At 57.6% G+C, this 22,566-nt stretch overlaps 2 protein-coding genes across 4 annotated transcripts in view; one reads left to right on the top strand and one right to left on the bottom strand.

The window, feature by feature from the left end:
* CARM1 (coactivator associated arginine methyltransferase 1) overlaps positions 1-17,797 on the top strand; it is a 34,088-nt gene extending 16,291 nt beyond the window's left edge. The window contains exons 2-16 of one of the 3 annotated variants that reach the window (XM_081813064.1): positions 2,181-2,306; positions 3,769-3,875; positions 4,827-4,931; positions 6,887-6,997; positions 8,178-8,355; positions 10,377-10,467; positions 10,649-10,730; positions 14,547-14,632; positions 14,822-14,911; positions 15,370-15,507; positions 15,593-15,682; positions 15,779-15,891; positions 16,008-16,085; positions 16,323-16,391; positions 16,559-17,797. In XM_081813064.1, coding sequence (XP_081669190.1) covers positions 2,181-2,306; positions 3,769-3,875; positions 4,827-4,931; positions 6,887-6,997; positions 8,178-8,355; positions 10,377-10,467; positions 10,649-10,730; positions 14,547-14,632; positions 14,822-14,911; positions 15,370-15,507; positions 15,593-15,682; positions 15,779-15,891; positions 16,008-16,085; positions 16,323-16,391; positions 16,559-16,701 — 1,607 coding nt within the window. In that variant the 3' untranslated portion in view covers positions 16,702-17,797. The remainder of the gene's footprint in view (positions 1-2,180; positions 2,307-3,768; positions 3,876-4,826; positions 4,932-6,886; positions 6,998-8,177; positions 8,356-10,376; positions 10,468-10,648; positions 10,731-14,546; positions 14,633-14,821; positions 14,912-15,369; positions 15,508-15,592; positions 15,683-15,778; positions 15,892-16,007; positions 16,086-16,322; positions 16,392-16,558) is intronic. The other 2 variants (XM_081813065.1, XM_081813067.1) reach the window with 2 other exon arrangements.
* Positions 17,798-18,080: 283 nt separating this feature from the next.
* Positions 18,081-22,522, bottom strand: YIPF2 (Yip1 domain family member 2). Its single transcript, XM_006741043.3, has 10 exons — positions 22,382-22,522; positions 22,138-22,198; positions 21,583-21,740; positions 21,411-21,491; positions 20,356-20,443; positions 19,035-19,151; positions 18,775-18,941; positions 18,505-18,687; positions 18,289-18,417; positions 18,081-18,213 (listed from the first exon to the last, which is right to left on the bottom strand). Exons 2-9 carry the CDS (start codon positions 22,166-22,168, stop codon positions 18,307-18,309), a joined length of 936 nt encoding a protein of 311 aa, XP_006741106.1. The 5' UTR covers positions 22,169-22,198; positions 22,382-22,522; the 3' UTR covers positions 18,081-18,213; positions 18,289-18,306.
* Positions 22,523-22,566: the final 44 nt, after the last annotated feature.

Raw genomic sequence — 22,566 nt, forward strand, 5'->3', positions numbered from 1 at the left:
TTTATTTATTTATTTATTTATTTAAAGATTTTATTTATTTATTTGACAGAGAGAGAGATAGCGAGAGCAGGAACACAAGCAGGGGGAGTGAGAGGGGGAGAAGCAGGCTTCCCGCCGAGCAGGGAGCCCGATGTGGGGCTCTATCCCAGGACCCTGGGATCATGACCTGGGCCGAAGGCAGACGCTTAACCACTGAGCCACCCAGGCGCCCCGAAATTTTATAGTTTTTAGGTCTTATATTTAGGTCATTGATCTAGTGGAGTCAGTCTTTGTAAGTGGTGTGAGGTAGGGGTCCAGGTTCATTCTCCTGCATGTGAACATCCAGTTGTCTGTCCATGTACCATTTGTTAAGATGATTTTCTTCCCACTGAACGCTCTGGCACCTTGTTGAATGTCAGGAGCGCCTGGCTGGCTCAGTCGGTGGAGCATGCAACTCTTGGTCTCGGGGTCGTGAGTTGGGGCTCCACACTGGGTGTAGAGATTACTAAAACAAAATAAACTTAAGAGGCACCTTTGTTCTTCGTCAAGGTGGTTCTGGCTTTCTGGAGGGGCTGGGACATGCCGCCACATTTACACTGGTGCTGCTGTCTATGTGTACAGTTCGTAGTTGTCTATTTGATGAGCTCAGAGGCACGTTGCAGACATCACGAGAGTCCACTCTCACTACTTCCCCACTTCGCGGAAGAACGAGAGCCTGGTTCTGCAGAACCACATGCTGTTGTCACGCCCATGTCATTTCAAGTTATCACACCTGTGGTGCACACCCACGTTCCCTCCTGCCGTTCTGTAGCTTGTGAAAAGGTTGTCATGACCTGGCACCATCACACGAGGACCAGGGTGAACATTTTTTTTTTTAAAGATTTTATTTATTTATTCATGAGAGACAGAGAGAGAGAGAGGCAGAGGGAGAAGCAGGCTCCCAAGGAGCAGAGAGCCCGATGCGGGACTCGATCCCAGGACCCTGGGATCATGACCCGAGCTGAAGGCAGACGCTTAACCATCTGAGCCACCCAGGCACCCCAAAATAAAAAAGATTTTGTTTTATTTGAGAGAGAGAGAGAGCGTGCGTGCACACAAGTGGGGGGAGGGGCAGAGGGAGAGGGAGAAGCAGACTCCCCACTGAGCAGAGAGCCCGATGCGGGACTCGGTCCCAGGACCCTGGGATCATGACCTGAGCTGAAGGCAGACGCTTAACCATCTGAGCCACCCAGGCGCCCCAGGGTGAACATTTTTGCCAAGAATACGACACAGATGCCGTGTCGGTCCTGCTGCCCCACCCCAGGGCCTCGGTGGCACATTGGTTTGTCCTGTTTCTGGTGCTGCTGAGCTTCACCGTGTGGCTGGGGGCGGGAGCGCCACACACTTGTCGAACGAAGGAGCAGGACTAGTGACGATGGCAGCTTGTGGCTGCCGTGCTCCCCGTGTGCTGGGCCCTGCACCTGCCCCCCCATTAGCCCCGTTTGACAGGTGAGAAAGCCAAGGCTCAGCGAGGCAAAGTGACCTGCCCAAGTCCCACAGTGAGCGGTGCGGGTGGGGCATGGGCCCAGGCCATCTGGCTCCAGGGGCCACGCTCATAATCACGGCACCACGTCACTCTGAGCGGGAAGGGGCTCGGGTGAAGGAAACAGAGGCACCTCTGGGAATTCTTTCTTCTCCCCCACCCACCCCCGCTCAGGGCTGAAGGCTGACCATCCCCCCATGTAACAGAGCAGAGTTGGTGAATTAATGCCAGACTCCCTCAGCGGGGCCCAGGGGACCCATCTCAGTGCCACCAGGTGACCCATCTCAGTGCCACCAGGTGACCCGGGGCCTGGGCCCCAGGAGGTGCTCCGTGAGGGAAGGTCCTGGCAGAGGGGCCCCGCCGGGATGTCCTGCTTGGGCCCACGGCGCCCGGTCACCCCTCACCTTACTCTCAGCCTTGGTCGCTCCGTGGACAGCCCTCCTGTCCACTGGCCACGCTTTGCCTCTGCGTCCCTGTCGCCTGCTCGGCCATCCCCTCTTCCTCGGCCTGGGCCTGCGGGCAGGGCTCACGTGGCAAGTACTTCCAGGGTGGGCTTTTGGGTACCCCCGAAGACTCTGGGGGGGGCCAGGGACATGACTTGCCCAAAGTTGGCCGACGGGAGCCTCGCTCGGCCGGCCCTGGGACCTGCTGGCTCACGCTCACCTCCCTCCTCCCGCAGACGAAGATGTGTGTGTGTTTAAGTGCTCGGTGTCCCGGGAGACGGAGTGCAGCCGCGTGGGCAAGCAGTCCTTCATCATCACCCTGGGCTGCAACAGCGTCCTCATCCAGTTCGCCACACCAAACGGTACGTGGCCCTTCCGTCCTGGCGGCGCTCGGCCAGAGAGCCTGAAGCCAGGCCGCTTAGGCTGCCAGCCACGGCCGGAGGTGGACCTCGAGGCCCGTCCCTCTGTCCCAGGAGGCCGTCACAAATGATTCCTGTGCGGAGATAAGTCCGTGGGAGGAGTACGTTCTCGCCGCCTGGAACGCTTCGCCCCGGACCTTCCCTTGCCAAATCCTTTGGGTCCTTCTGGGCTCGGCTCATACATCCGTTCCTTCGAGAGGCCTGTCCTGGCCACCTGGCTGCACCCCAGGCCTCATGGAGGAGCCCGTGGCGGGGGGTTGGGGGGGGCGCGTGTCTGGGCCCTGGCCCTCCTAGCAGTGGAGGAGGGGGGCAAGACAGGATCCTGAGGCGCGCGGAGCTCTGTTCCGAGCGCACAGAGAAGCCACGGGAGGGTTCTGAGCAGACCCGTTTCGGGCTCCCAAGTGGACATAGGCGGTTCCTAAGGAGGGTTTGTCGAGCTCCAGGCCACTGCTGGTGGCTCGTGGGGGTCGGCAGTGGAGGTGGTGGGGCGCCTGGGGCTGGAGAGCTCATGAAGGTGCAGCAGCCCGGTCTGGTCACCACCACCGATGTCCGGGAGCCCCTTCGGCTGTCCCGGTGCCCCCGGTGGGGGAGCAAGGTGACGGGCCACCTCCCCGCAGAAGCCGTCTTCCTCAGCTCCGTGTCCTTCCTTGCATAAACAACCCCAATTCTGCCTTTAACACCCGCCCCGGGGGTGCGCATCACGAGCCGGTGTAAGTCCTGCCGGTCTGCTTCTACTCGATGAATATTTAAGAGTTGACTTTTTTCCCTTTTAATTCTGTCAGTTTTTTTTTAAATCGAGGTAAAGTACCTGTTGCAAAAATGTACCACTTTAACCCTTTCTGAGTGTAGAGCGCGGGGGCCTCCCGTGCACTCACGCTGTGGCGCAGTCATCCCCACTGTCCTCCTCCAAGATTTCTTCATCTTCCCAGACTGCTTGCCTTACAAATACTGTTCTCCTTTGAAAACACTGTGTTAAAATACACATAATAAACTTTACCCTCGTAACCATTTTGGAACGTACGGTTCCGGGGTATTAAATATCTTTACGTTGTTGTTCAGCCCCCACCCCACCCTGGTCCACCCCACACAGACCCCGGGTGGGCTCACGGTTATTTGGCTGGGACAGACCCGCGAGCCTTGACCTTGGCTCGGCCGGCGTGCGTCCTCCCAAGGCTTTGGCCCCACCGGCCGCGCGGAGCTCGCTCGCCCCAGCGTGCGGGACGCCAGCCTTCTTGTGCCGGCCACCAAGTGGCAGGTTTGGCTGCTCTTCCTCTTCGTCAGTTTCAGCACTGTGTTTGGGAAAAAGAAATCGCCAAGCACGAGTGCTCAAAGTAGAGGAGTTGGGCTGTGCACTTATAGACCGCTCCCCGAGATGCCCACGCGTGACCTGGCTTCCCCCTTCCAGATTTCTGTTCCTTCTATAACATCTTGAAAACCTGTCGGGGCCACACCCTGGAGCGGTCGGTGTTCAGCGAGCGCACAGAGGAGTCCTCTGCCGTGCAGTATTTCCAGGTGGGTACTTGCACACACCCTCCCCCCCCGCCCCGGCCAGGCTGTCGCCACCGGGTGACCCCTGGGAGGCCGCGCAGCACAGGGCGGGCCCACCTGGGTTCTTGTCCCGGCTCTGCCCCTTACTAGCTGCGTGACCTTGGGCAGGTGTCCTTCACTTGCTGGGCCTCAGTTTCCTCATCTGTGAAACGGAGATACCAGGGCCTGCCTAGGAGGGTTGCTGGAAGAATGTGAGTGCAGGTGCAGCTCAGGCCCACGGGCGTCCTGAGTAACAACAGCACGGTTGTACCGAACCTGTGCTGCGGGTCAGGCACTGGTCTAAGCGCTTTGACACGCACAGAGACACTTGATCCTCCCAACAGCCCTAGGAGGTAAGTACTATTATTGTCCCCATTTTACAGATGAGAAAACTGAGGCTCAGAGAGGTTAAGTGACTTGCTCCAAGTCACACAGCTATTATGCAACAGAGCCAAGATGGGAAGCCAGGTCTGCCTGATGCCAAAGCCTGTGCCCCGGCCCAGGTGCCACGCTGCCTCCCGCTCGCCCGTTGTCTTACAGAGAGACCCCGCAGCACCTCACCTGCCTGGCGCTCTGAGTTCTAGGGTTCTGTTTGATCGACAACTCTGCTTCGTTGGGGACCCTAAGATGGGGCAGGCGGCCCCCCCCATCCCAGAACCCCTCCCGGGGCAAATTTTGACTTCTCCTGGGTGGCGTCCAGGTCCAGGCAGCATGCAGCTGCATACTTTGGCCATAGTGACGGTGGCGGTGGCCTTCCCGGGGGCCTTTCCTGGAGTGGTCGGCAGCTGCCAGCAGGGGCCCGGCTCAGCACAGGGGGTGCAGCCTCCCGAGGGAGGTTCGTGCCCCAGGTGGGCCCTCCTCTGTCGCAGGGCCAGCCGGGGCCTCGGCCGTCTGCGCCGCCACGTGCCCTGTGCCACTGGCCTGTCTCTGTTCCAGTTCTATGGCTACCTGTCCCAGCAGCAGAACATGATGCAGGACTACGTGCGGACGGGCACCTACCAGCGCGCCATCCTGCAGAACCACACAGACTTCAAGGACAAGGTGAGCGGGCCCGGCACCCGCCGGCTGGGCCCTGCCTCCCCCCCACCCCCCACGGCCCCTTCCCTGTAGCCCCGAGTTGCTGCGCTGTGTCCACGGCTCCAGTTACGTTTTTCTTTGCTCGTTGATTTGATCTTTAAGTGTTTTCTTATTACGAAAGCAAACTCTGCTTTTTTATACTTGTCACGGGGAGGGTGACAAGTACCCACCTGGAAATACTGCACGGCGAGGACTCCTCTGTGCACTCGCAGTGTGTGTAATGTAGGCATGGAAAAGCCTCTGTCAGTTACCTCCAAACCCACTGTCACCAGCAAGGGTTTTTTCCCAAATTTTCCCCATGCGTCTATCAGTGTATGCATTTTAGAATTAGGTAACTAATTAAGTGGTTTACAAATAGGATCTTATTCTGTAGACTCTTCCTGCCAAATACTTTTCCCCATGAAATGCTATGTCTTGGACGTACTAGTAAGTCCTGTGGATACATTGTAACTTATCTAGGTATTTTCCTAGTTGCTTTAAAAATCTTTTTGTTATTACTAAGTAGCATACACTCACGATTAAAAAGAAAGACGGGCGCCTGGCTGACTCAGTCAGTAGAGCATGTGACTCTCAATCTCAGGATCAGGAGTTCAAGCTCCACATTGGGCCTAGAGCTTACTTTAAAATAATAATAATAATAAAGAGCAGTCCAGAGTACGTATGATCAAAGGTGAAAGTTTATTCCCTTCCCTGCAGGGGGCCTGGGATTTATTTTCCCTTTTGAACCCAAATGGGAGAGTGTTTTTCTCCACATATCTTGGAGGGGCTCCACATGGTCCATGTGGATCTGCCTCCTCTGGGGCCCGAGCCCCCCAGCCCAGCAGCCTGCCCTTCGTCTTGGGCCCTGGTGTGAGCCGCGTTGCAATAGCACTGGGAATTGGGAAGCGCCTTTGGCAACATCCCTCCCAGCTCTCTCAGTGCAGAGACCCATTGCCTGGTTCCTCTAGAGCTCCGAGAAGCACGCCAGGCCCTCCCGCCCGCCCCCCGACAGTCCCAGCGCCCCGACTGGGCTCCCCCGCTGGACTTGCTGCTGCCCCCAGAGCAGTTCTGTTCCAGAAAGCTCATGCACAGCACCGCCAGAGATGCTTACTTGATTCGGCCCCTGAGGAAGCAGTCAGTCCAGTCCAGGATTGGGGCAGCCTGCCACACGCAAGCCTAGACTCTTCTAAGGGTCCACATCATGGGGGCCAGAGGCCCTTGTGGGTGGTGGGCAGCTTCCCCGCAGCAGCCGAGCCACACATACAGCCTGGAGATCCTGCCACCGACCCCACAGCACCCCCTCTCTGGGCTCCTTCCCTCCCTGCTAGGGCTGCTGAGGCCCTGGAAGGACCCCTTTTAGCTTCTGCGGAGGATCACAGCCCGTGGCCCAGTGGGTCAGGAGATCTGCGCCTGGGCCCAAGTGGAGCTTTCCCCAGGAGCTCCTCTTAGGTGGCCAGGATGCCCTGTGGGGTCAGGGGTCAGCGGCCGCCCACTTCCTGTCCAGTGTGTAGGCCTGGCTCGTCAGCCCTGAGCCCTGGCAGTCGTGCAGCAGGACTCAGAGGTGTCCTTGGCTCATTCCCAGAGAAGCTACAGGCGTGCTCCTGACCGCCTGGTGTCCGCCGTGCTGCGTAGACCGATCACAGCCCAAACCCTTCCTTTTTGAATCTGGCCTAAAAGTGTCGTGGTCTTAACAGCCTAGCGGTCTTCAGAAATCCCAGCCTGTCACCCTCGGATCCAAACTAGGGGCTCCCACGCGCTCCGGGTAGCTCTCAGAAACCAGCCTTGGGCGCAGTCAGCCTCGGTTGCAGGGAAGTGGGCTGCGCGGCCCAGAGCACACTCAGCAGGAGGCTCTGGCGGAGGGAGCGGCCCGGACAGGCTCATCCCTTACGATCACCGTCACTTCACTAGTGCCTTGTTTTCACTGCCCCCTCCTACTCCAGATCGTTCTTGACGTCGGCTGCGGCTCTGGGATCCTCTCATTTTTTGCCGCCCAAGCTGGAGCGAGGAAGATCTATGCAGTGGAGGCCAGCACCATGGCCCAGCACGCAGAGGTCAGCAGCCCACAAAGACCCCAGCCTGTCCTCGTCCTCGAGCTCTATGCCTTTTCCAGCCCAGGAAGCCAGCTCTGCTGGGGGACCTGACCCCCGGATCCAGGGGGCCTGGGCATGCTGCTTCTCTATTTTGGTCTCTTGTGTCCAGAACCTACTGATCGAGGGAGGGCTGGGCTGGACCTGAGGTGGTGTGTCCTCCACGACGGGGTCGGGGCCCGTCTGGTGTCTTCAGAGGCTGGACAGCCTCTTGCTTCAGGGAGTGGATTGTCCAGGCGAGTGGCTCCCCTCCGAGCCCCACCTCCTACGTTTGTGGAATGTGGGCAACAACAGGGTTTCATTTTCTTTTTTCCTTTTCCTGCACTGAAACCTTTATTCACAAGGTTCAGAACCTAAAAGCCGCAAAGGGTAAACTGCAGATACTCCCCCCACCCCTGCCCCCACCCCCACCCTGGCTCGCAGGCTCCCAGCCCGCCGCGCAGGGGCCGGAGAGATCCTGTGGAAGCTCTCCTGAGCTGTCCCGGCCTCCGAGCACCGGCCTGTGTCTTCCTCTGACACAGCCCAGCACACGCGGTGCTCTGCTCTCTGAATAGCCTGTCTGGGATGGTCTGTGTCCCCACAGAAAGAGCTTCCTCCCCCTCGCGAGTGGCTGCAGAGCATCCCTTTGCCCCGGGGTGGGGAGGGCACCGTTGTTTGTTTAGATGCCGTTAGGCAGCCCTCGACCTTTGGGCCACTTTGTGGTCTTTGCAGTACAAACACCTCCTGCGCCGAATCCCTGACACACGTGTTCCCTCTCCCCCGTGCGGTCGCGTCTGTAGGACGCGTTCTTAGCACTGGAATCGCTGGGTTGGACGGTGCGTCCAAGTTTAGCTTTGGTGGCTGTAGCAAAGCCTGCTCGTCCTGTGTGCTCCCATCCGCTGTTGTCCTCAAAGGGTAGAGGTGACCTCAGGGGACTGGGGAGCTGCAGCAGGAAAGGCTCGGAGAGAGGGCTGGGGCTGCGGTGAGCTCGTGACAGGCCGTGGCTGATAATGGCCGTGGTTAGGATGCCAACCGGGGAGGCAGGGGATTGGCGGCCGTGCGTGGGTCGAAGGCGTCCCCTGAGAGGAGGGATCTGGTGATGACCCATGGTGTGGCTGGGTGCAGGGGTCCCCGTGACACCTCTGGAACCCCCACCCGCCTGCAGGTCTTGGTGAAGAGTAACAACCTCACTGAGCGCATCGTGGTCATCCCCGGGAAGGTGGAGGAAGTCTCGCTCCCTGAGCAGGTGGACATCATCATCTCGGAGCCCATGGGCTACATGCTCTTCAATGAGCGCATGCTCGAGAGCTACCTCCATGCCAAGAAGTACCTGAGGCCCGGGGGTGAGTGTTCCTGCTGGCACGGGCGGCGGCCATGTCGGGCTCCCATTGCAGAGCCGCTGGCTGCTGCTGGGTCGGTACGATTGTGGTTCTGTTCCCTGCTTGCCTCTCTTGGCAGCCTGGGGGGCATCTAGGCCTTTACCCCCGAACCCCACCCCACCCCAGCTGGCTTCAAGAGTCCTGGGCCAGACATCGCCTGCCCGGCCCGGCCTGAGTATGGAGGGGGGTTCCCCTCCGGTCCCCAGAGAGCCTCCGGGCTGCCTCTGCCATCTTGTGCCCTGGTGTTGTGGGGACAGTGTCTAGCTGGGGATGGCGGTTGTGGTAGGTGCAGAAGGTATTCTGTGGCAGGCGCCTTCCCGGGGAGTCTGCCTTCTGTCCTCATTCCTGGCATACAGACCTCATCCTAGCTTGACAGGCCCCCGAGTGGCGCCCCCGCCCCCCGTACCCTAGCCAGGGGGACAGAGGAGTTCGTCCGTGTGTATGAGGGCGGGCTGGGGGGGTTCTCGAGTATCAGGGAGCAGCTGTCTGTGTTGGGAAGGTGTGCCTTCTGTGGCCTCCTGTCTGTGTCTCTGTGCCTGCCCCTCCACGCACCTGGGTCATTGGCTGTTCAGAGCTACTTATCTGGGTCACTGGGGGTCTGTGCACAGGGGCCTGGAACATCTGCTGGTGTGTCCCATTTCTGGGCTTGGTTTGGGGTTTGCATATGTGTCTCAAGTATTTCTGTACAAGCAAGGGGTTGTGTGTGTGTGTGTGTGCGCGCGCGCACAGGCATGCACGTGGCCTAGGAGGACCCTGGCCAGGGCAGAACATATGAAGCTAGTGGGCTGGCAGGCCCCATGGGGACCAGGGGATGGGCGGTTCGGTGGGGAAGCACCCGCTGTGGTCCTCTGGCCTCCCTGGATCTGGGCTGCAGGGACTGGAGGCAGGATGTGGCCTGCACTTTCCGCAGCTGTGGCCCATGTCACGGGTGTGAGCGCGGGAAGCCAGGCCACCTGGCGGGGGTTGTCCCGGACCCGCTCTCCTCCCTTTCCATCCTGGAGGTAGGCTAAGCTGGCGGGGAGGGGGGGCTCCTCCTTAGTGGACGTCAGCACCGAGGGGAGGCCAGCTCTGGTGGCAGCTGCACACCCACGCGGTTGTCAGGCAGCCTGCCCAAGATGAGGCTCGGGGCCAGCACTGCCCTCCTGCCCCCCGGCCTGCACACGCGTCTTCCTTCCATCTCCGGATGCCCTTTGCGGGATCGAAGAGTAGGCAGATTCCTGCCTCAGGGCCCCCCTCTCCTGCATAGAAGGAGGGAGGGAGGCCCACATCTGGAGACCAGGTGACCTGGGGCCCTGGACTTCCCGAGGTGGGTGGGGCCTCCTGAGCCCTGGCGCTCTCTGCCGCTGGCTCAGACCCGTCAGTCTATTCATTGAATCACACCGAGAGAGGATCCTGCCCTCCCGCCCCTTCCCATTTCAGGCCATGTGCCAGACCAGGGCAGCCCAGTGGCCCACCCTGTTTGCCAGAGCTTGGGATTCAGCTAACCCCCCCTCCCCCGACCCAGTCTCTGGCCTCATCTGAGGCCCTGACAGTGTAGCCAAGGGCTCGCCTTTGCTCTGTCCAGAGAGCTTGGCTTCACTTTCCCTGGCTGCACATCTGTCCCTGGACAACAGCACCTGAGAGACACTGCCTGGCTGACTGAGCAATGACCTGGGGCCTGGCTGCACCCCACGCACCACTTGCTTACCCCTGAGGCTTTGGCAGGTGCCTTCCCATGTCCCAGCCCCAGTAATGGAACAGAAGGACAGGCCTTCCTGCCTCCCTGGCTGGCTGTCCAAGTTTAATGAGTCAGTGCGTGTCAAGTGTTCATTTTGGCCGGTGGCAGAGAAGGTGCTCCATACCTGTGTTGCACGAATGCACAAATGAATGAAAGAGAGGCTGGGAAGTCCCAGGCTTGGGGGTCCTGGGGCCATTTGGAAACTCTGCCAGGCCCTTTGGGATGTTCCACCCTGACGCTAGCACCCCTCCCTGCCCCCCACTCCCAGGAAACATGTTCCCCACCATTGGTGACGTCCATCTTGCACCCTTCACGGATGAACAGCTCTACATGGAGCAGTTCACCAAGGCCAACTTCTGGTGAGTGTGACCTGGGTGTCCTACCTTCTCAGGGACAGCCCGCTTCTCTTTTTCTCCTCATCCTCAGTAGGACCTGAAAGACTTGGGCTGGATGAGGGCCAGCTGGGAGAAAAGGCAGCCTGCTCCACCTGTCTCTCCTGCTGCTGGTGACCTTGCTGTGGGGGATGGGGGCTTTCTGCAGGTACCAGCCATCCTTCCATGGAGTGGACCTGTCAGCCCTCCGAGGTGCTGCGGTGGACGAGTATTTCCGGCAGCCTGTGGTGGTGAGTGGGGCACCCAAGGCACTATTGCAGTTAGTACTGGGCATGGCCCTCCTCCGGGGTGACAAGAGGGGGGACATGGTCTTTCCTGTCAGGCCTTGTGCAAACTGTGCAGCCCTAGGAAAGCCACTGTCCCCACTGAGTTCTTGCTTTGGCTGCTAAACAGAACTCTTATATAGGGATGTTGGGAATAAAGTGGCAATGCATGTAGAGTGCTTTAATACATAGTAAGCATGCAGTACATGCAACTGCTATTAGATTGATCCTTGGTGAACTGATTTTGATTGATTTTGAGATTTTTGAACTGATACCCATGGTTCAAAAATTAAAAAAATGTAAAACTGAAAAGCCTATAGGCAAACAGTATTTTGTGTATATCTTTTCAGAAGTTTTATACCTAAATGTGCATATACAAGTACACACACACACACACACACACAAATATATCCATATGTATATAACCTTTTTTCCTCTCAAAATATAGCATAATCAATATATTCTTTTTCTTTCTATGATCAGAGAACATACACTGTATGATTTCAGTCCTTGGAGATTTGTTGACAATTGCTTTATGCCCACTTAAGTGATCTCTTTTGGTTAACGTTCTGTGTGTACTTGAGAAAAACGTATATTTATCACTTGTTGAGTACAATGTTATAGTGTCAGGTCATGTTAATTAATCATGTCAGTCAAATCTTGTCTATCTCCTCATGTTTTGGGTGGTGGTGGGGGGGAGGTTCTGCTTTTTCCTATCACTGATTGTAGATTTCCCATTCCTGAGTTTTTGCTTTATATATTTTGGCGCTGTGTTATTAGGTGCATACAGGTTTAGGATTATTGTTTCTTCCTCTTGGATTGAACCTTTTGTCATTACAAAAAGTGTTCTCAAGTAGTACTAGTTGCCCTAAAGTCATCCTCCCCTCCCCCTCCCCGCCACTTTTTTCTTTTTTTTTTCCTGCTAGTAGTTCAGGTACTCTGGCTTTCTTTTGGTTAATCTTTGTACACTATATGTTTTTCCATCTTTCTACTTTCAACCTTTCTGTGTCCTTATTACTTAAGGTTTGTTTCATGTAAGTAGCATATATTTGGGATTTGTTCTTTAACCAGAGTGACATTTTTTGGTCTTTTAATTACAACATTGAGACCATTTTACGTTTGATGTAATTACTGGTCTTTATGGGTATAAGTTTATCGTCTTTTTTTAAAATTTATTCTGAATGTTGTTTCTTTTGAATTGTTTTGTTGTCTTTTGTTTTGTTAAGGTATATTGTTTTCCCCCACTTGATGTTTTTCACTAGTTTTGGGGAGACTCTCGGGCACTGTCTCTTTAAACACTACCTCTGCCCCATTCTCTTTCTCCTCCTAGGACATTTTGTCTCAGATGATTCTTACACTCTTTTCTGCATTTTCCATCCTTTTGTCTCTAATTGCTTCATTTTCGTATTTCCTACTGATCCATCTTCCAGTTCGTCTTCTCTTTGCTGTTTAAGCTGGTTTTCTAATTCTTAATTTCAGTTCTAGGATCTCATTTTGCTTATTTCTTATTTCAGTTCTCTGAAATTCTTCATTTTTTCTACCTTTTTTTTTTTCTCATACATACTGTAAGTTTCTGGTCACTTTTAGCATGTAGGTAAGTGTTAAGTGTATTTCTATTTTTTATTTACTCTCTTAGTTTTTGGTTCCCATCCTTTGGTTCTGTCTGTTAGTATACCTGGTTATTGGATGCCAGAATGAAATATGGAGGCTCTGGATGATGTTTTTCCTCTCAAGGATTTGCTTTTCTTCAGGCAATTAGCCATATAGATAGATCACCTTGGTCCTATCAGGCATTTGACATATTTAGAGGCTGCTTTTCAGACTTGACTTTGCTGGGCTGTTTCTTGGCTTCCCTGTAAGGCAGTGGTTTTTAAGCATTTTGGTCTCAGGTGATCTGTTTACATTCTTAAAAATGGAGGAAGAGCTTTTGTTAGTGTTTTAGCTATTGATATACTGTCAGTAACTCTTGGTATTAAAAATTAAGCCCTCAGTCAGTTGAGCATCCGACTCTTGATCTCACCTAAGGTCTTGATCTCAGGATCGTGAGTTCAAGCCCTGCGTTGGGCTCCATGTTGGGTGTGGAGCCTACTTAAAAAAAAAAAAAAAATTAAGCCCAAGAAATTAAAAAATATTTATTTTAAAATAACAAGCCCATTAAATGTTAACATAAGTAGTATTTTTAAGAAAAAAGCGATTTTCCAAAACTTTTCAGTGAGAACAGTTGGCATTTTTTTTAAAAGATTTTCATTTATTTATTTGAGAGAGACAGAGATAGCAAGGAGAGCATGAGCAGGGAGGAGAGGGAGAAGCAGGCCCCCCCGCTGAGCAGGGAGCCCAATGTGGGGCTTGATCCCAGAATGGAGGGATCATGGCCTGAGCTGAAGGCAGATGCTTAACCGGCTGAGCCACCCAGGTGCCCCACAGTTGGCATTTTTAATTTGCAAATCTCTTTAATGTCTGGCTTAATAGAAGACAGTTGGATTCTGCTTCTGTGTTCAATCAGTTGTGCAATCACAGGTGAGTGAGCCAAAGAAAAAGGCAGAAAACATCTTAGTATTATATGAAAATAGTTTTGACCTTGAGAGTACTCTGAAAGGGACATTTTGGGAACTGCTGCTTTAGGTCCTAGCCTTCAATGGTCTCAGTGCAAGCCTGGTGGGTGCTTCACGGGGCTCCTCTCCCAGCCTCCCAGCACCAATGCCCAGCTGAACCTTTCCTTAGTTTTTCAGTGTCTTATAAGTGGCTTTCTGCTTGATTCCTTTGCCTCTCAGCCCCACCTCACATGCAGCTCAGGAGTTGGTGCACGCCACAGAGTGAAATTGCATGCAGAACATCCACTTCATGTTTCTGTATTTTCCGTTTGTTTTGTTTCTTGATCTCTTGAATCCTAGCTGCCTTGGTGACCTGAGCCCCCATTTTGCTTTCCCCATCCAGGGAGGCCGCCAGAAGGTCCTGCCCCAAGGGGAAAGGCAGAGGCGAAAAAACATCTCTCTAGGATCTTGGCTCCCCAAAGCTGAGGCTGCTCTTATTACTCTCCAGTACTTTCAAACTAGGCTTTTTTTTTCCTTTGTATTTTATTCGGCTCATGCAGTTCTTCACAGAGTGTTAGTCTGATATAAAGCCTCCGTCACAGCCGGGTGTGGACGTCAGCACACAGTTCTCCAACTTGCTTTTTAACTTGTTTATCTCGGAGATCCTTCCCCCCTCTTCGTTCTTTCTCAGTCTTTTTTTTTTTTTTTTAAGATTTTTTTTTTTTTTATTTATTCATTTGAGACACAGAGATAGAGAGAGAGAGAGCATGAGCAGGGAGAGAGGCAGAGGGAGAGGGAGAAGCAGGCTCCCCGCTGAGCAGGAAGCCCGACGCGGGGCTCGATCCCAGGACGCTGGGATCATGACCTGAGCCGAAGGCAGACGCTTAACCATCTGAGCCACCCAGGCGCCCCTCTTTCTCAGTCTTTTACGGATGGGACATTGGTGGTTTAATTACAGGGTTTCCAGAGTATGTCTAATTAACGGGTGTGAGCTTGTATACGTGCACATATATGTGCAGGTTAAACTCCCAGGAGAGGAACTGCCACGTCTCTAATGCTATGAATGATTGAGAGCCGTCACCGAATTGGCCTCCATGGTGGCGAACCACTTCGTCCTCCCCCCAGCATGTCTGAGAACGGCAAACTGGTTTTAGCCAAATGGCCTCATAGCCGTGGCCAGACAGGAGAGAAGAGCTCTCCCCTCTAGCTGGCCTCTGTGCCTGAAGCCAAGTCACACTGTGGTCTCTCCCAGGACACATTTGACATCCGGATCCTGATGGCCAAGTCTGTCAAGTACACAGTGAACTTCTTAGAAGCCAAAGAAGGAGATTTGCACAGGTACCAGCACCCATGCCCCTCCTGCTAAGCCTGGCTCCTGCTGGGGCCTGGGGCCAGCACAGACTCCCCCAGGCCTTCTGCCCTAAGGCGGGCAGGCAGGGGCCCCGGGACACTGCACCCAGCCACCCCTCTTCTCCCCTGGCAGTCCCTGTTTGGCTTCCCCAGCAATCACTGCCCTTTGCCTTCCAGGATAGAAATCCCATTCAAATTCCACATGCTGCATTCCGGGCTAGTTCACGGTCTGGCTTTCTGGTTTGATGTCGCCTTCATCGGCTCCATGTGAGTGCAACAGTGCAAAGCATGCTGTGTGCTCCTTCCTGCCCCGGTCTCAGGGGCTTCCCTGCAGTTGTGACCCCCAGGCCTGGCTGGGGGCTGGCAGGACAGGACAGGACTCCTCTAGGCTCCCTGTCCCCCCTCCAAAAGCAGTGAGAGCTCCCCCTTTGAGCCAGAGACTGTTGTGGGAGGGGGTGTCTATTCTCTTCTCAGCGACAGTCCTTCATGGGACCTGGTCTCTGTCTCTCGGCACAGAGGTCAAGGGAGTGGGCCCCTCACGGCTGTGGATCTGTGTGTGTGTGCATGCGCGCGCGTGCACGTGCGTGTGCCTGGGACGCCTGGGCAGCCAGCCTGTCTCAGCTCCAGGGCCCCAGGGGACCCATCAGAGATGGCTGGGGAGAGCTCAAGGTGCACAGGGTGGTGGCTGCAGCCTGGTCAAACGTGTGCCTGTCCTTGCTTGGCAGAATGACAGTGTGGCTATCCACAGCCCCGACGGAGCCCCTGACCCACTGGTACCAGGTCCGCTGCCTGTTCCAGTCACCACTGTTCGCCAAGGCCGGGGACACGCTCTCAGGGACATGTCTGCTTATTGCCAACAAAAGGTGTGAGCTGCCACCTGGGGCTGGGGGAGGCAGGGGTCTGTCTCCGCAGCCAGCTCATGGCCGTCCTCCCCTCCCCTCTCTGCAGACAGAGCTATGACATCAGTATTGTGGCCCAGGTAGACCAGACGGGCTCCAAATCCAGTAACCTCCTGGACCTGAAAAACCCCTTCTTCAGGTATTATGAGCCCGCAGCCTGAAGTCGGGGGGGGGGTGCCCCTCCTGACCCGCAGCCTCTCAGCCCTGCCCACTGGTCGGTCGGTCTGTGCTGCAGATACACAGGCACGACGCCGTCGCCCCCGCCCGGCTCCCACTACACGTCCCCCTCGGAGAACATGTGGAACACGGGCAGCACCTACAACCTCAGCAGTGGGATGGCTGTGGCCGGTGAGTGGCCCCCGTGTGGCTGGGGCCAGGGCGCTCCCGGGGGGCCCCCCGCTGGGGCTCTTCTGCCCCGGAGGACGCGGTCTCCCACGCCCTGACCTGGCCCCCTCTGCGCACAGGGATGCCGACCGCCTACGACCTGAGCAGTGTTATTGCCGGTGGCTCCAGCGTGGGCCACAACAACCTGATTCCTTTAGGTGAGCGTCCCCTGGGGTCCGGGAGTGGCGCGGTGGGCGGCCACGGCTCTCTAGGGCTTGGGCTTTCTGTGCCGCGGTCTCCTCTTCCAGGGGCCCCTGGCGGAGGCCCTGCCGCTCCTGTCTGTCTCACTGGGCAGCCGCTGCACCCACCCTCCCCACCCCCGGGGCGAGAGCCTGGGCCGGGCTGGGGGCGGTGACGCCGTCTCCCTTCCTTCCTCCCTCCCTCTTGCTGCGCAGCCAACACGGGGATTGTCAATCACACCCACTCCCGGATGGGCTCCATAATGAGCACGGGGATTGTCCAAGGTAATGGTGGGCCGTGGGAGCGGGGTCCCGCAGCCGTGAGTGTGCGGACCCCCGGGCCGCCCTCTCGCCTGCTCGCTCGCTCTCTCTGACTCTGCCGTGGGTCTGGGCGGGCGCGGGGGGCAGAGCCGGCCCCTCAGTGCCCGTGCCATCCCCCTTCCCCCCCACAGGGTCGTCGGGCGCCCAGGGCAGCGGTGGCGGCGGCTCCAGCGCCCACTACGCAGTCAACAGCCAGTTCACCATGGGCGGCCCCGCCATCTCCATGGCCTCCCCCATGTCCATCCCGACCAACACCATGCACTATGGGAGCTAGGCCCCTCTGGCGCGCAACAGACTGACAGCACCAGGAAACCAAATGAAGACCCTGCCCACCCCCCCCACCCCCGCCTGGGCGGCTTTCACCCCTGGGCCGGAGAAGCCCAAACACCCGGTCACGGCCCTCTTTGCTATGGGAACTTGGACACTTTTTTACACAACATTGCCGCCGCCGCCCCCACTCCACCGCCCACCCGCATCTTGGCCCTGAGCGCGTGTCGCTGCCAGATTTTACACAAGATCCTGTCGTGGGAGCCGTTTTCCCCTCCTGCCCTCCCCCCTGACCTGGGTTTGACATCTTCTGTAACAGGCATGTCCAGGCCTGACAGCTGCAGGCCCGGCGGGGAGGGGCGGGGTGGGGGGAGTAGCTACCACCCCACCTGGTCCCTTGGCGCCTGCCCCCCCTCCCCCGCCTGTCTCCAGTGGGGAAGGCAGTCCTGACTGGGCGGGGCCTTCCCTTCAACTACCAGGCCTTGGTCACAATGGGCGTGACATGCTGCTTTTTTTAATTTTATTTTTTTACGAGAAGAACCAGTGTCAATCCACAGACCCTCTGAGAAAACCAGGCCGGCCGGGCCGAGCCAGCAGCCCCTCTCCCCCCACTCAGAGGCTCAGTGGTGAGGGGCAGCCCTGCCGAGTCTTCAGGACAGGGGTGGGGCCAGGCCTCTGGAGACCCGAGGCCCCCTCCCACCAAAGGGTTCACCTCACACTTGAATGTACAACCCACCCCGGCTGTCGGGAAGGCCCTCCGTCCTCGGCCCCTGCCTCTTGCTGCTGTCTTGTCCCTGAGCCCCTGCAGGTCCCCTCCCCTACCCCTGCCAAGAGTTAGAACAGGTGGCCCCGCGGGCCCCAGGCCTGGAGGGAAGGGTCACTGTCAGCCGCTTGGGGCAGACATGAGAAACCTCAAGGATCCATCGTGGAAGGCGTCCTTTCTCCTTGTAGCTCACATTAGGCCTGTGTATTTCCCTCAACATTCGTAGACGCTCCAGTCCCTATTACTATGATGGCATTTTGGTCCCTCCCCAGCCTGGGAAGGGGCCTTGCAGGGACCTCCGCCCCCCCCAAAACAAATAAACAAGGAAATGTATGTTTCAGCAGAGGCAATGTTCTTCTACTTCTCCCCCTGCCCCCCATTTTCTAACACCTCCGAACACGGATGTGGTGGAGCTCAAGCTAGGCCCCGGGACCTGCTCCGTGGGCACCCAGGAGGAGCAGGCCCAGTTGAGGCTGGGGTGACCCCCTCTGCTCTCCCGACCGTCCCATCAGGGAAAGCAGAAGGCCTGGCAGGGAGCCTGGGGGGGGGGGGGCGACAGCCACCGCGGAGGCTCCCTGCTCAGCTGCCCCTTTCCCACCTTTATATAAATTCTCGGAATCATCTTTGCATAGAAAATAAAAGTGTTTGCTTTGTAAGAAAAGTCTGGAAAGTAGCAGAGTGGTCTCGAGGTGTCAAGGGAGCCTTCAGTCATCGTCTGAGGGGCAGGGCAGGCCGAGGTGTCCCCTCATGGTGGGCCTGAAAGAGAGAGACTCCTGGGAGCGGCCCTGTGGCTCCTCGCCTCGGGGAGGAAAGGCAGGAGCAGCCCCTCACCTGTGGGCTCGGGCCTTCCTAGGTTGCCTTGGCCCTTGGGGTGGGCGGCAGCAGCAGCTTTGGGGGCAGAGACGAGGCCTGGAGCGGAGGCGCCAGGTGCTCCAAAGGCAGCGGCCGGAAGAAGTAAAACTGAACCAAAGCCCTTGGGGTCAGTGTTGGTGGGGGTCAGTGACACCCCCCCCCCCAACCCCGAGGCCCAGCCCTGACCGCTGGTACCTTGCAGCCCACTGCCAGGAGGGCATGGAGCAGCACGACAGTCGAGAGCAGCACCGCGGCCACCAACCTGGTGTCCTCTCGGACGACCGGCCAGAGGGTGAACACCAGGGTAGCAGCCGACAGGGCCAGGGCCAGGGCCCCAAAGAGCCACTGCAGCCACGGGACAGGGATGAGCCACAGGACCTGGGGGCAACACGGGCAGCTGGCTACCAGGCCCTCCGCGCGGCACCTGTCGCCCCCCGCCCCGCCCCCGCCCGGGGCCACACTCACCACGGTGGGGATGAAGACGAAGAGGGAGTAGCCATAGACGCACACGGTCTCCAGGAAGGTGTAAGGCCCCATGCGCTCCCGGACCCCCTTCCGCCACCGCAGGAAGCCCCACAGCGCCAGCGGCACCAGCCAAACGTAGCAGTAGATAGTGACGCCGGCCACAGTCACTGTGGGGCGGGGGGGCGAGGCGGGCCGTCACCCCCGGGGCTCCGCGGCACTCCCAGCTCGGGCAGGGCCGGGGCCTTGCCCACTTCACTTACCCTTGTGGAACTGGGGGCTGTAGTGGATGGAGGGGTCTCTCCTCTGGGCCAGCACCAGGGTCAGGTTGCCAGTGACGGCCAAGACGAAAGCCAGCGTGGCACAGATCCAGAAGGGGCCTGTAGGCAGGGCGTGGTGAGGAACCCAGGGCTCCCAGGACAGATGACCTGTCCCATCCCAACCGTGCTGGGCCCCAAGCCTCTTTCTAAGCTCCAAGCTACCTCCACCCCCCACCTTACCCTTCCCCACATCGCCAGTGATGACCTGGGGTGGCTGAATCCAGCGCTGGCTCTCAGTCCCTCAGCTTTCCTGACCTTTCGATAGCCTTTGCTGTAGCTGATCGCTCTCTCCTGAAAACACTCCCCCTATGCTTTCTAGGACTTCATGCTCCTAGCTTCTGCCACGTCACCTCCCTGGCAATTCCTCAAGCTCTGTTGACTCCCTGACCCTTTAATAACGAGGACGCTGTAGGGCACAATCCTTAGCTATCCTCTTCATCTGTTCAGCCCCCACGATCTTGTCCAGCATCAGGACTTTATGTCACCTCTAGCCTGATGTCTCCCAAGTATCTCAAATCCGGTCTGTGCCCTGAACCACAAGCTTATAGTCAACATTTCCACGTGCACAGCTAGGCCTCTCCAACTCCACCCTCATGCTCTCCCCTCAAACCCGCCCAGCCTTTTCCAGTCAATAAATGACAGTTCCATCCTTCTCGCGGTCCCAATGAAAACCCCGGAGCCACCCTCGCCTCTCTCCTCCCACCCCACCTCTGACGGGTCAGGAAATCCTGTCAGCTCCACCTCTGAGACCTAGTCCACAGTCCAACCGCTGCTCCCCACCTGGGGCTGGGCCCCACCGTCCCACACCTGCCAGAGGAAGCCTCAGAGCCCTTAACTAAGAGTCCTTCTCACTGCGGCCTACAAGGCCGGTGCAGTCTCTCCTGTCACCTCTGTGACCTCGTGCAGCTCACTACTCCAATGACAATACTGCCCCACCACTGGACCTGTGCCCCCTTCTGGAATGTTCTTCCCCTAGGTCTCCTCACCGCCATCCACACCACCAAAAGGCCTGTTCTCTCATCCTCACGGGGACCTTCCCTGTCCAACCCATGCAAAGTGGCAACTCACATCCTCTAAGCTGTTTGCTTTTCTTCTGAGCCCTGTGGCCCTCAGCAGCCTTTTATGTAACTGTCTCCCCAGACAGAATGTGCATTTCCCACTCTCTGGGAGTGCCCCTGCTTTCTTCTCAGCTGGAATCCACAGATCGGCACTGGGTCCACATGTGCTAAGTGAATTCTTGAGCTGAATGCACACCACCACTCACCATACAGGTCCGGCCGATTCCGCAGATGGTGCCGCACAAAGTTGTGGCCAGGCCGGGGCAGCAGTGAGCCTCGGATTCGGTCCAGGACCTGGAGACAAGGTGGGGCCCAGAATGGAAGCCTGCACGGGGCCCCTTAGCCCCCACAGAGGAAAGGGCCAACCTCCTGCCCTGCCCTTAGAGGCTTCTTCCTTGCTGACCTCCCATCTCCTCTGCCTACAAGGGCTCAGATGTTCCCTCTAGGTTCTTGATGGGCTGGAGCCCCTTCCCCTGGCCAGTCTCAATACCCCAGTGTGCTGCCACTCTGAAGGACTCTTTCGGGCCGGTCATCTTTCTCTTTGCTTCTCCCTTCTCTTGGCTTGGCTGCCCTGAACAGCCTGTCATGCTGTGACATGTCTGGACTATGAGGTGGGGGACAGGCAAGTCCTTGGCATCCTCCTGCCTACATCTCTCTCCACTATGTCCCGTTCTGCGCCCCAGGTTTATTATTTCCCTCCCTGGCCTGGGGCCTCTGCTCCACAGTCCTTGTACCACATCCGCTAATTCCACTCATTCCTCTCCGGCTCTACACCCGTCTATGGCTTCCCAGCACCCTCAGGACAAAACCCAAACTCCTTAGCACAGCATACGAGGCCTTTGTGGTCTGGCTTCTGCCCGCCTGTCCCCCACCTCACCCTCTCCAACCAGATCAAATGACAGGTAGTTCCTGTGACAGTTCTCACCTTCAGCCCTCCGCATCTGCTGTTCCCTGTGCCTGTAACACGTGCTTCCCTTCACTCTGCCCAGCTGAGGCTTCCTTCTCCTTTCCATCTCGGCACACTCCTCACCTCCTCCAGGAGGCCCTTCTCTCACCTGCCTGAGCACGTGTGTCTGTGTTCCCACGAGCCCCGGTCACACCACAGTCCTGACTGCGCACCACAGTTAGTCTGACCAGCCTGCGTGGGAACTTGTGTCCCCCCGGGTATCACTAGCACTCCGGTGCCCAGGAAGGGCTCAGTGATAGTGGCTGGAGCCCCATGTGACTGCAAACCCTTTCCCACCAGCTTCCCAGGCCTGACCTGGGATGTGTCCACGTCAAAGAAACTCTGATAGTAGCCAAAGGTCCAGAATCCCGGCTGCTGCTTCTCCTCCTGCAGAAGCTGCACAAAATGGGCTTTCGGTGGCTGCCCTTACAGCCTGGGCAGAGGGTGGGCGCAGGGCTGGGGGCAGGCAGGGCCACCGCGGACTCACCGCTGTCCTGTCACTCTCCTCGGCCTCCTCCTCAGCCCCATAGCTGCCACCCGAGTCCACCACCACTGCCACGTGCCCCTGCGGGGTCAGCTGATCGCTTCCACTGGCCGTGGCCGCATCTGGGGTCTCGGCCAGCAGATTAGAAGCTTCCTCGAACTCTATCGAGAAGGAATATGGGACACACGCATGTTTGGGCAGTCAGGACAATGTGGTTTCACCCACGCCTCATGTGGGGGCCAAGACTCCAACTGGGGCCACTGAAGGGCCCAGCTTCCTAAATTCTGAGCAGTTGGAAGGTGTGCTCCCCCACTCCTTGCAAGGGCCTGCGATTTAAGGCTGGTTCTGGGATGGGGTCAGGTCTGGGACAGAGGCTCTACTCGGAGATAGGAGCTCAGGCTGGGCGCGGGGTTCGAGTCCGAGGTGGGTACCGTGCCTGGGTCGGGGTTAGTGCTCATAGCTGACCGGGATTCAGGCTGGCGGTCAGCAGGAACCTGGGCGGGAGGTTCCGCCCGGCGGAGGCAGGAGGAGCTCGGGCCGCGTCGCCGCCGCACTCACCGTGGAAGGCCAGCTCGTCGGCCGCCGCCATGGTCGCTCAGGGGCGTCACCGCATCCCGCTCTGAGGACAGAGGCCAATGACGCCCGCCCCCAACCCTACTCGGTGCCCCTCCCGAGGCCTCTCCCTCAGCCCCGAGCCCCGCCTGGCTTTCTTCTCGAGCTGAATGCACACCACCGGCACCGAGCCGGGGGTGAGCTCGCCGCCCCCGCCCCAGCCCCACAGATGCACCCCGCCCCCCCTCACCTGAGGCTCCTCAGCCGGCGTGGCCCAGGGCCTCTGCGCCTGCGCGGCCCGCCTCCCCGCCACAGCCGACCCCGCTCAGAACGGACAGCAACATCCGGCACCGGTCCGTTTTCGATCCTCTTCCGATGGGAAGCCACTTCCGGCACTGTTGCCGCTTGCGCATGAAGGCCCCGGGCCTTTTTCTT

This window comes from Leptonychotes weddellii, chromosome 1 (genome assembly GCF_054177405.1).
Source record: "Leptonychotes weddellii isolate Sample4059 chromosome 1, ASM5417740v2, whole genome shotgun sequence".
Lineage (NCBI taxonomy): Eukaryota > Metazoa > Chordata > Mammalia > Carnivora > Phocidae > Leptonychotes > Leptonychotes weddellii.

Bases quoted from the DNA above. Each gene is read 5' to 3' on its own strand.
- YIPF2 (XM_006741043.3), bottom strand. From the start codon at position 22,168: ATGGCGGCGGCCGACGAGCTGGCCTTCCACG. The intron at 21,492-21,582 runs GTGAGTCCGCGG...CATTTTGTGCAG, and splicing joins AGGAGAGTGACAGGACAGCG to CTTCTGCAGGAGGAGAAGCA. The intron at 18,688-18,774 runs GTGAGTGTGGCC...TGTTGCCCCCAG, and splicing joins TCGTCTTCATCCCCACCGTG to GTCCTGTGGCTCATCCCTGT.